Raw genomic sequence first — 12,721 nt, forward strand, 5'->3', positions numbered from 1 at the left:
AAGACTAACAGGCACGTATATTTAAAACGATGTGATTTTTAAAAGCCGGTTATCACGCGAAAGACGGTGCAAGCAGAGGGGAAAAAAGAGACGGTAAAAAGTAGCGCGCGCACCGTTTTTAAAGAAGCGAAGCAGATGCGCGTTTTTTATTCCGTACAGTGTTGCTTCGCGAATTTTGTACGTCTGTACGCATAGCGTACCGCTAATAGTTACGCAAAATGTGTGTGTGTGTGTGTGTGTGTGTGTGTGTGTGTCTTACCGGATAATTATTACAAGCGAGACGCGGCCGAGGATGATTTAATTTTTCCTAATCAGTCGGCTTCGTTTGAAGATAGAGCGCCGCTACTTTACCACCTTTGGATGCACGGAGAGAAATATATCACTAAAAATTACTATACTGTATACTAATCGAGGCATAAACTCGAACAATTACTATACATTTATCAAAAATTGCTATACCAGTATAGTAAAAATTGCACTTCGCTCTGACTTGCTGTGTTCCGTCGGTAAAAAGTCGGTAAAAAGCAGAAATTAGCCTGTTCACTTACTGCCGTTAGGGGGTGTCTCGTAAACTCCACTCGCAAGTGACGAAAAACTGTTCGGTTAGTATATAAGGAACTTCCAGATCGGAACATTATATATAAATATAAATGCGATTAGTCTAGCGATGCGTTGTTAGGTTGCGACATGTGAAATGTATAATAATTAGCTTGCGATATATGTAAAAATTAGGTTATCATATAAGAAATTCTATGCGATGCGACTTTCGTTCTTAAACTGCGAGATTGAATGTGACAAATAAATAATGAAAGAAGAAAGAAGAAACATTAACAGACGACAAAATGAAAGGGACAAAAATATATTTTTAAAAAGTTTAATATCCACAAAATTTGGTATGCGGTATAGTAAAAATTGCTATATAGTATAGTAAAATTTGATGATTTGAAATTTTACTACACCGTATACTAAAATTTACTATAAGTCGAGTTTGTGACCTCTTTATTATATTGGTATAGAAATTTTTGATGAAAATTGTAGGAATATTTAGTGATACATTTCTCTCCGTGTGCTGAGTCTAATAACGGTTCTTATACACGGAGAAAAAAAATGTTGAATCTACCGAAGCGACTTCAGTAGGATCTACTTGAGTAAAAAATGTGCAAGAATAGACTCGCACAGCACAAAATTTCCGAGCGAGAAAAGTGGACGATGAGTGTCTACCGCGCAGGATTTTCTTTACCTAAGTCGTCAAGTAGATTCTACTGAAGTTTTGAGTAGCCTCAACGTTTATTTTTCTTCGTGTACCAATTTATCTCACGTATGCCTGTTTGATTTTTAATGCACGTGGAATAGTCCGAATTTAGTAGCTTTGAAAAGTAGACGGTAGTACGTCAAAGTAGTGCTTCGCCAAAATCTCGCGATCCACATACCCACAACGGGACACTCTGATGTACATACGTAACACTCGTAATTTTCTGCGCGAACACACGTGTCGCGACTCTTCTGATGCACAGGTAGAGAAATGACAGTGAAGAAAGCGTGGCGACGCTCTTTCCGAGTAACAATCAAGAGAAGGCGCGGTGGGTATAGGCTCACGGGAAAATGGTATTCCGGTGCTATGGTAGTCGAGCGTCATACAACAAACACGTCGCATTTGTTTAAGTAGGTGAATCGAGTGCCCGACTTTTTTTAAATTTCGATTCGATTCACCACCAGTACGAGAGTACAGCTCAGTTCCGCGATTCTCAGCATGAATGAGAGAGTCTCAGTGTGTTGTCACATCGGTATGATCATTAATGGAGTCGTTTAAAAGAAATCGCTTCGCGATGTGTGTTCCCCTTCGGAGAATTCATTAGCGCGTAATGCGGCTAAAAAATACCTGCAAAATTAGCATGCCCGGAGAAGAAGTACCCGCTTCCTTATTCGAATAAAAACGAACATTTCGTTTCTGGATCAAAAGTGTACAAAAGTCTCGGAAAGATTCCAGGAATTTCGCAACTTAACGAGCGTATATTTTATGGGCGGTATGTATGCGTTTTTGCATATAAAAGTGTTTCGACACAAAATTCACTTCACGTCATGCATAAAATGATTGTTAAAATTTTTTTTTTTTTAAATTTTAATCAAGTTTTGCACTTTACTCTGCGGACAGATAATTTATCCGCGACTACCTTTGCTATAGTAGTAATATATAAAGATGGTCAATTTAAATATACTTATTCAGGATCACGATGCCGCAGATGCTTATCGAAGAAATTGAATATGTTAATGAAATTTTAAATTCGTAGTCGCTATTACGTGGTCGCGTACATTCCGTCTTTTTACACGCGCGTTATATAGGCGTCGATAGAATCGTTGATGTAAAAACTTGTTTGAGAGCGTCAATGTTTCGGAAATAACCACACACAAATCCATTTGACCGAGAGAGGTTTTGCATTACAATCCAACGAGCAAAAACGACTTTGGTACAATAAATCATCATTTTTACAAATCACTTGATTAATTCCGTAATTTTTAATAAGCTCATATACCACTCAAGCAATCATTACAATCTCAACTTGTGTTAAAACTCATTTTTCAAATCTTCTTCTCTGACGCACTAAATATCGAGTCCCTTAACGCACCGGCGACGCACGTATCTTGTAATTTCACGCTCTTCGACTGCTTAACACCATTTCTTCCAAAGTAGTGTGTATATAATACCTCTAGCAATTCCTCGAAACACGTGTACCAGAAATATTACTTATCCAGACGTCGCGTAACCTAATTACAATCATCGTCTATACACTCTTACAGAACCCTCGCTTCTCCGAATCGAACGGCTGTAACATATAACGATTCGAATTTTCGCGCCATTCGGCTAACCAATAATCAAAAGTCTTCTAACCGAGCAACCTGATGCACGGATTTCCGTCACTACGCGACTTGTTTTTCAGAGAAGCACCGAATTACGCGATCAAATTAAAGCATACGTAGGTTTTTCCCCGCTCGTTTCACGATTCGTGAAAACACTACTCTCCCGATCATCCCCAACGCAAGCAAAAAGTCAACGGCTCGCATTGACGTCAGGCGATATTCTCGGTAAACTCGAAATTTAAATTTCCGATGATCTACGCGTCTGTGATTAATCGAAACTTAATTCTCGATCAATGCATGATTTACACGCTATCACGTCTGATAAAAATACGAGCAAAAATAATTCACTATTTCGAGCTTGAGATTATCTCCAATCATCCATACGTTGGCGACTTTTTGCCAGTGCTCGTAAAAGTTTTCTTTTACGTGCAGCCTCAAAGTGTTCAGAACGACACATAAACGAACTATCACCGTTGCGCAATGCGTCTTTCACACGTTTGATGTATGCGTTGAGCTTAGCGCTTTGTCAGAGTTCATCTAGTTTCATAACGTATACCATTTTAAATTACGCGCCATTGCGGGTGAATCTCCCGTTTGGCATTCGATGCGCGCGAAGAGCGGGAAATTTGTTTTCTAATAAATCGGAGATGATTGCGCGGACACTGTTTTGCCCTCGGATTGATTGATGCGTTGATGATGATTGCGAGCTTGCTCAATAGTCTTTCATATCGTGTAGTTTTAGAATTGTAGTTTGTCAGTAACGGTTAGATGATGTAAACTTTTTTGGATACCTGCTTTATAGTTTTAATGAACATTGAGCTTTTTTGAGGATTTTGTTAATGAGTTTGCAATGACTTGTACTCTATTAAGTTAATATGTAACAACAAGGGAATTGCATAACCTATACAGCAAACTATACATATCGATTAAGCTTTCTCAAACGCACAGTCGTCGAATTCGCAAATATAAAATTTCGAGAAACGCAGGAGACGTAGAACGTTCCGCGAATCATACTGCGGTCTAATAAATGTCACAGACTTTCATTTCTGCACTCGTACATACAATCAAACAACAGCGGGATTCCGCACAAAGAGACGTCAATTTTCATGAGCCGACAATTAGCGGATTACTTTTGTGATCGAGGCGTGCGTAACTACAGCAGATTGCGGTTTACGCGCAGCCTCTCGCTTTCACTAAAGATCGGTATTCCATCTTTCGCTCAAAACTCACTTAACGCGTCGTATTGGGTTCGAAAATTTTGATGAGGTCGGTGTTTGATGTCATTTTTAAAATCATTATTAAGACTACGTTTGGTTTTTCGGTTTCCTCGTTGGGATTAACAGCGGTTGTGAGAAATCGTTCGTTTTTATTTTTCGACGTAGATTTATATTGGTTCATTATGGAATCGCGATTAGAGATGCTTTATAGCTCGTGTAAAACTGACGGAGTTCAGGGGGATCCCTTGGACGAACGAACATTTTCCTGGTCCGACCGGTTATTCGACAGACGATATTAGTTGTGGTTCCCAGCCGCTTTTTGTCTACAGCTTCGATTTTTTACCTCGACCGAAAGTTTTTGCTTGTAACTGATAATCGAGCTCGAAAAGCTTATCCGCATTAGTCGCGTATGTAAATCAGGCAAAGTTTTTCGCGAAAAGTTTATAGCTCTGAATTAAAATAGTTGACGCACATCTTGAAAATCGCTCGATCACAGTCGTCATACATGTACCGCAGCGTCAACAGATTCGAGAACGGAAGTTAAAAAAAATAGCGAAGCGCGAGAATTCGAGAAGTCACCCGAAGCTCCGGCTTATGGAAGCGCTGACACGGTCTTCACCTTTGCCATATGATTGCATTTCACTTTTATATTTCAATGACTTGCGCGCGCACGCGCGAAATTCCTGCAGCGGCGAGTAACCTTTTGCGTCCGGCTTTATGACGCTGATCGGGCGCGCGCGTGCTTATGTCGTGTTGTGTGTATGTGTGGAGTATACGCGAATTGCGCAACATCCCTTCCTGTGCGAGAGAATGTTTACTCTTTCAATGAGATTTGCAATTTAATGGCGCATCTCGAATTTCCCGTGAATGGCGCATGCATGCGGACGTATCGGTAGCGGATTGACGGTTACGTTGATAATTTTCACGGTGTCTCCTCGCCGACTGATTGCCATTAATTATTGTTCTCTAATGACGCGACGTAATGAAGACGCTGTTGTATTATACACCTTCTGGCTGCATTATGCGCGTGGCATCAATCAGCATTATGAACGATAAATCAACGTTGGCTTGCCTACTTACTGATTGATATTTATAGGTTAATACCAGATTGTGTGCGCGCGATTTGTAAAGGATATACGACTTGACTCTTTGTCGATGTTTCGTCGAGCGTGCGTGTAATTTCGATCGTGCTAAATTGTTCGCGCTTTTATACGCGCGGCGCTCAGAATTGTCGAAATCGATTGTTTTTTTTCTAAAATATTCGATTTCAATCCACATTCTCCGCTCGACAATGATTCCCCCATCGGCGATATTCCTTCGCGCATGTAATTACGCGAATACCTAACCGATCGCGTTCTCGTACACAAGCAAAATCGCGCAACAGCTACACATATACCTCGCGCGATTGAATAGACGACTGTACGGCGGGGCAAAAAAAGGAAAAAATGGTAGAAGGAGAAGCCGCGCGCGCTAGAAAATTTTTGCGAAACCGGACGACGTTGAAATCGTCCGATTATGCGCAATAGTATTCCGTGTTCGATTTTACGCTTCGGGCGTAGATCGAGTATCAGCTCTTTGTGCGGACGGTGCAGTTGCTGATGGCAGCTGCGAGCTACCGAGGAAGGTGCTAATTGAGTGATAAATTGCTTTTTTATGATACGCTTATATCCACGATTGGGCAGTATTTTTATATTTATTTTCGAGTTTTTTGATAAAGTAAATCGGATATACGTTTTAACATTGAAGCGGATACATCAACTGTATACTTGTAGATCGCGCATAATCTTGCATCACTAATCGAATCGTTTTTAGCACCTCGTCGATTGAAGATCCCGTACTTTCAATTTTCCTTTTTCTATCCTGCAAATATGATATTTTGTTTAACATTGATTGTGTTTCACGGACATTTAGCCTGACAAACCTTTAAAAAATCTCCCATCGTCGAATGTATATCGAATAAATGTACGTATACGAAAGGCAATCATAACGGTCACACAAGAACGCACCATCAATTACCAGTCCGTAAAATTTTATATCAAGTTCGCCCGAAAAAAATAGAAAATTTTCGCTCATCACTGATCGTCGCGAACGATTTGTCAGCGATCTTCATTACCCATATGTAAAACACTCTCTAGACAAGCCAATACAAACAAAAGCCTCAATGAATCATCCAAAAACCGTTTTCTCGAAGTAGCTTTCCCGCAGTACAAGAGACAAAAAAGCCTCTTCATTACTATACATACGCACACGCGTGTATATGTATATATACATGTATATCCCATTCTCGGGCGTTGTAAGAGCTTCCCATCGAACGGAATGCAACGCTGGCTTACTTGCGAACCGGTATATCTCTCCTCGCGTGGAGAAGGTCCAGAGCCGATGCATGACACACATTCGACGCTGCGTGCGCATAGCACGTTTCGTTTCGTGTGCTCGAGGTCGTTGATATCGCCTGGCTCCGACGGTGCGCGGCTGTATGGATTTTCTCGGATTTGATCGATGGTGTATACAAGATCGAGCGAGCTTAGGTGTAACGGTTCATTATCATCCGAAGGTGAAAGGTCTGTGCGGCTTTGATATTTGTATACGGGGAGAGTGATGTCGGTAAGTGGGCTGTAAAGTGCCAGGTTTTATCGTAAATTATTATCAAGTGTTGCTCGAAGGCTTTTTTACGAACTGCCATGCGGTGTAAAAACTCTACGCGATTCGGTCCATCGAATTACCGATTCATCCGTTCGCATATCAATACGGAATAGTCAAAGATTCTACACTTATTAGACTTGAATTGACCTGCATTGACCCCAAAACCTTGTGACACGCGTGGGTATAGCTAGCTCGTAGCTTGTCGGTTGCGTGAAGTTCCCGCAACGTAATAAATAGATGCGGTGAACTCAATTCTAAAGCAAAAACTACCGGCGCGCAAGAAGCTGCGCGCTCGACTTACGGCGTCACGTTTCGCGGGCTATCAAAAATTATAATGACTTCAATCGTCTCTCTGCTGAGTACGCGATTCGCTGATAAAAAGAGCGCGAGTGTAACGGGAGTTCTGGAAAAAAAAAGAAATGACAACCTACGCGATTTCTCGAATTCTCAATCGGTCTACGACCTCTTCACATCGTGAATAAATCTCTTTCGAAAATAATATTTTCGAAAAACTTTCCAATACTTCGAACACCCGCGACCCCCAAAATTCAAACCTCTCACAGTCCAGCGGCAATTATGTTATCGCTACTCCACCCACTCATCCGTCAACCTACAAACACGCTCGCGCCAATGTCCACAAAGGAAAACACACACGCGGTCGAACGAGCCTGTCGCAACCACGCCGCGTAAGTACACACGCACCTCGTGAAATTATACCCGCATCGATCCCATAATACTCGGCTCCAGACTTTCGCGACCGGCATTTTCCAAGGTATAGAAAAGAGAGGGCAGAACGAAGCGAAAAAAACCTGCGTGCACACGCGCACAAATCGACGGTCAGTCGCATTCCACGATTTGAAAAGCGCGCTCGAATTTCGCAAACGCGCGCCTTCGGTTATGACCAGCGTTTACTACTGCCGCTGTCGACGCGGTAGACGATATTGGAAGAGGAGAACGTGCTATTTGATCCGGAGGTTTTTACACTGGGTCTTGAGCTTTTTCATGGAGAGGAGACTCGGCTGGTTCTTGTTGAGGTTTAGGGTTGGGAGAAGTGAATGGTGTGTTCGAATGGCAGTAAGATCTACACTTTTCGATAGTTCGTCGCTTTTCAGCTTCAAAATCGGATACACCACTCTGATGAATCAGACGATGAATAATATAACAGTAAAAACAAAAAAAAAGCCAAAAAATTTTCCGTGTTACTGCCCAATTTTTCGGAAAATCGAGTGTCGTATACCTCCTTGCGGGGCATTTCCTCTAATCCCCCGCCTCGAGGAGAATAGCGAGAAAACAAGAAAAACCCACATGCGCTTCTCAAACTCGGCGTTGCGCGCTCGGTTGATTCGGGTAATGAGGGCCGTCGTCGCGCGTTTATTCGCTACGTACCCAAGAATCGCGCAGTCTTCGCTGCTATCCGGTCGCGAGTGGGCTTTTCCTTCGTGCTGACCTTTTCTTCTACCTCTCCGTGTGCCTTCGTATGACTTTTAGGGGAAAGATATCGTCTTGAGCGAAGATTTAAGTGCTTTCGCGTGGAAAATTAAATCGACGACGATCCTTACCTACACAAATACACTATAGTGGGAGATTTCGAGAGTGAGGCGTATCGTCTCTCGGCGACGATACAGAGATTCTTCTCGTCTTCACTGTGCTTCGCGAGAAAGCGATGAAGGTGATGGAGGAACTAGTGCACGAGTACATGGTACTTACCAATATGATTTCAGACGACGACGACGACTTAACCATGAACACGAGCAGCCTGCACTCTGGCGATCTCGCCAGCACGACCAACAACTCGCTGGTCAAATTTTACCACAAGGTCTTCTGGGATCTGTCCGGTGAGTCGAGATTAAAATTAACGGAGCTTTTTTTACGATGCACATTTCTCACGCCGCACTCTGCACCTTAGATCCCCGGACAAGGGACTGGTTCCTGCTGACGTCGCCGATTCCCGGCATCGGCATAATGGTCGCCTATCTCTACTTCGTCCTGTCGTGGGGACCACGTCACATGGAGCACCGCAAGCCCTTCGTCCTCAAGCACACTCTAGTCATCTACAACTTCTTCCAAGTCCTCCTCAGCTTCTGGCTGTTCTACGAAGGCCTCGAAGGTGCCTGGCTCAGACACTACAGCTGGAAGTGCGAGCCCGTCGACTTCTCCAACTCGCCCCATGCGCTAAGGGTATCGTTTTTGTTTCCTTGCATCTGCCATCGCATAATCGCTTGATGACCCTTCGGTCAGAGAGATCGTTCGTTCGATTTCGCTTCATCTAAAATCCACCGAAGATTCGCGATTGTGATCGAGACTTTTTTTTCCTGCGACCAGGTGGCGAGAGGCGTCTATATTTATTTCCTAGCCAAACTCACGGAACTCCTCGACACGGTGTTCTTCGTTCTTCGCAAGAAGGACAAGCAAATCACGTTCCTGCACATGTATCACCACACCGTGATGCCAATGATCTCGTGGGGAGCTGCCAAATATTATCCGGGAGGTCACGGTACATTCATAGGTGAGCATATCATACTATAATTGTTGCCTGATATACATATACATTTCAACCGTAACAATGCGGTGCCGCTGTGCATGCGCGCGTCACTTGGAAAAGACCATGACATAAGAGTCATTCGGTGTATCGAGCTTGCTCGCAATCGTTTATGTCACCGGAGAGGCATATACGCATTCGCGTGTACGCGATATACTCGAACTTTCCGCGCTGCACAAACGCCGAGACAGGCGAAATCGTGACTCTGCGCATTTCCGAGTTTTCAAATGTCTCCTCTTCGCTGTTCGCAGGTGTCATCAACAGCTTCGTCCACATCATCATGTACTCGTACTACATGCTCGCGGCTGTCGGGCCTCAGTTGCAGAAGTACCTTTGGTGGAAAAAGTACATCACGACGCTGCAGATGGTAATTATCCACGAGGTTCTAATTAATTTTTATCGACGCGCGAAATAACGATGGGAAAAATTCACCTCGAATTCGAAGAAAGTTGCGTTTACGCCACGGACAGTCGCTTTCGAGAAAGTCAGCTGTAATGTCAGCCGCGTTGCGATAATTTTCCGCGCAGCTATCTGTTAGCACTGCAGTGCACGGCCCTCCTCTATTCAATTCGATCTTGGGCAATGAGCGCCGGACAATTCGTATATTATTAAATTACGGCAATCCTTGATGTGCTGGAACGAATGGTAATGCGTAAAAAATTGTCAATGAGGATGCGACGCGAATGAGAAACAATTTCATCGAAAATTACGGATGATGCAAACGCTTGTCGCGTTGCATAATTTCAGATAGATGTATAAATTACCGGGGAACATCGGGAGAGTGCGCGCGTGCGCGTTATTTATCAACGAATCTGTTTCGTTCCAGGGCCAATTCTGCCTGGCTTTCATGCACAGCTTCCAGCTTCTGATCTACGACTGCGAGTATCCCAAGTGGTCGCTCGTCTTCATTCTTCCCAACGCCATATTCTTCTACTTCCTCTTCTCCGAGTTCTACAACAAGGCCTACACGCCGGAGCAACAGGCGGCCTACGACGCCGCGAAGAAGAAGAAAAACGACGACGCGGCAGCGGCCGCGGCTACCCTGACCAACGGCAAAGCCAATGGTGTGCCGCAAAACGGCAGGATCGTTCAGAACGGCAACGGCTCGGTGGCCAACGGCAAATCCAGCGTCAATGGCAAAACCAAATCGGCCTAGACAGATCGATCTGCAATCGTCCAACTGTAAATAGGAGATTCGTCTGAGTGTTGTATCATGGATGTGCACACTCGAGGACGCGGGAATTTTTTTACTACGCGCTGCCTGCAATGTTTTTTGGAGCATAGAGAGTATTCGCAGTATAACTTATCTTGACTTCGCGATGGATCGTATATCTTTGTGTATATATATATATATATATATATATATATATATATATATATATATATATATATATATATATATAGTTAAATTAATGATTGTAGATAATGTAGATACACAGTAGGAGGAATGAAACATTCGACCGCACGCTTGACCTTTTTCTACACCTGACCTATCTTACCAATTTTATTGTCTATGCTCTGAGAGACGTTATTCATTAGATTTTCTGTCGATGCCCCTGCAGCAATCCTCAATTTCAACAGTGTGAATCTGCGTGAGAGAGTCGGTAAGGTCTTGATCGACTTTATCGACGCAATGCGATAAGGAAGTTTACAGAACAGACGAGCTAAAATTTCCTGGGAAAAAAAAGAAAAATTTAAAGAGCGACGTCGCTGATTTTACTTATTTTATACAAAATCTTAGATATTCTGGGCACATTGTTACTCTTCACTTTGTAAATTTCATTTTTCTGCAGCATGACGTCGACTTGTATCTATTTTCTTGTATCTCTTGTATCTCTGTCTTGTATCTCCATTTTCTCACTATCTGTGAGAAAATGGAGAATGTCTATTATGTCGTTGCCTTAAATTCAATTGATAACCGTATGCTTCCACGATATATTGAAATATAAGAGCGGTTTCCAGTTACCGTTTATTTAGATGTAAATTTTAACATCGCGATGTTTCTATAAATATTATACATAGACGTAGAGTAGGTATTATTTAAGTGTTAAGAAGATCAAGTAATTTGAGCCGAACGATACTGAAAAAATATAATTAGTACATGTTAATCCAGATGCATACAGTGTACGTGAAACCGCATTAAACGGGTCAATTAAAGTAGCGTTGATGATGAAACTCTAGATTTTAAGCGAGATGATGAAAAAAAATACATATTTTGTTTTTTTAATGTAAAAGCTATATTCGTATAGCTCGCAAGTATGGATGCACATACGAAACTTAGATTACTCCGACAATCGTCATTACGTTTAAGTGTATTTTTTATTTCTTTTTTTAATTTTGTTTATAAATGTATGGAATCTATAATTGTTGATACTTTTTGAGGAATATATGGACGCTTTTTCGTGTAAAAAGATGACTAATGACAAATCGTTATTGTTACATAGAATCGTATTTTATTAAAAAGATTTTGTAAAAATGAAAATTGAAACGTAAAACCGATGGATACATTATTTGTTTGTGTATTACCTTTTTGTAATCACAATAGAAAGACTCAAACATCAGGCTGATTTTGTAATATAAATAAATACTTTAGATTTTAGAGAGAAACTAAACAGCACATTATTGCCGCACTTACTCTTTTACTATAAAAACAGCTGTAAACTCTGTCGATGATTTATTAAGCTTCCTTATATTTTGAATGTAGAATTTGTATCTAACAAAGACTTTTTACGTGCTCTTAATAATATATTGACGAGGAAATTTTAAAAAAACGTTAAATTTTGACGAATCGCTGTCAGCTAAGTATGTCTACGTACACAATTATCATATACATGGAAAGAAAACATAAACTTTAAGAGTATCACTGATATCTTATTGCAATACATCTACTAACAGAAATCGACTTTCAATCGTTCAACATTTTGTATTATACTACTGATGTATTCATAATATTGTGAAATAAAATGAAAGGATAGCCTAATACTTCGGAGTATTTATTTGTAAAATAATGATATTTTATTGATAAGCGTATTAATCAAATTAAACATAATTTTTGTTATTAGTTGTTGAAGCTCACAAATCGAGCAATGCGCACGAGATAATTAATCGAGACTGATAAGGAAATAAAACTTTATTGAGAAAGATTGATTATAATGAATGTTATACAAGTAAGTGCTTTTTCGCTCAAGCTTGGCACTCGACTCCCTCCAGCCATCCCGCCGCTGTCCAGCAACACTGTTTTTTTTTTTCTAAACAATTTTGTTTTTGTGCATCCGCTTGCCCGGCAACCGTAGTTCGCTCCCTTGACAATTGAATCGCGGCTTTCCGTCCGCGAGAAAACCTTTTGTTTCCTCGCCACGTGCCCTTCTATTTCCGATCTTTGATCGAGGAAGGGGAAAAGCGGCCCCGAACAATCCATGATTGTCATGCACGCAGCCAAATTCGCATTCCAAAACAACGTGAATGC

At 41.7% G+C, this 12,721-nt stretch overlaps 1 protein-coding gene across 5 annotated transcripts in view; it reads left to right on the forward strand.

The window, feature by feature from the left end:
• The window catches only part of LOC100115103 (elongation of very long chain fatty acids protein AAEL008004), a 63,459-nt gene extending 51,222 nt beyond the window's left edge, over nt 1–12,237 (forward strand). For 2 of the 5 annotated variants that reach the window (XM_008215971.4, XM_001599864.6), the window contains exons 3-7: nt 8,438–8,551; nt 8,623–8,894; nt 9,039–9,222; nt 9,507–9,622; nt 10,082–12,237. In XM_008215971.4, the coding sequence (XP_008214193.1) occupies nt 8,458–8,551; nt 8,623–8,894; nt 9,039–9,222; nt 9,507–9,622; nt 10,082–10,411 (996 nt within the window). In that variant the 5' untranslated portion in view covers nt 8,438–8,457 and the 3' untranslated portion in view covers nt 10,412–12,237. Of the gene's footprint in view, nt 1–2,002; nt 2,025–5,656; nt 5,698–8,103; nt 8,386–8,437; nt 8,552–8,622; nt 8,895–9,038; nt 9,223–9,506; nt 9,623–10,081 lie in introns of those variants that run through there. The other 3 variants (XM_016990144.3, XM_016990143.3, XM_031931429.2) reach the window with 3 other exon arrangements.
• Nucleotides 12,238–12,721: the final 484 nt, after the last annotated feature.

Source organism: Nasonia vitripennis, chromosome 1, assembly GCF_009193385.2.
Source record: "Nasonia vitripennis strain AsymCx chromosome 1, Nvit_psr_1.1, whole genome shotgun sequence".
In the NCBI taxonomy this organism is placed as follows: domain Eukaryota; kingdom Metazoa; phylum Arthropoda; class Insecta; order Hymenoptera; family Pteromalidae; genus Nasonia; species Nasonia vitripennis.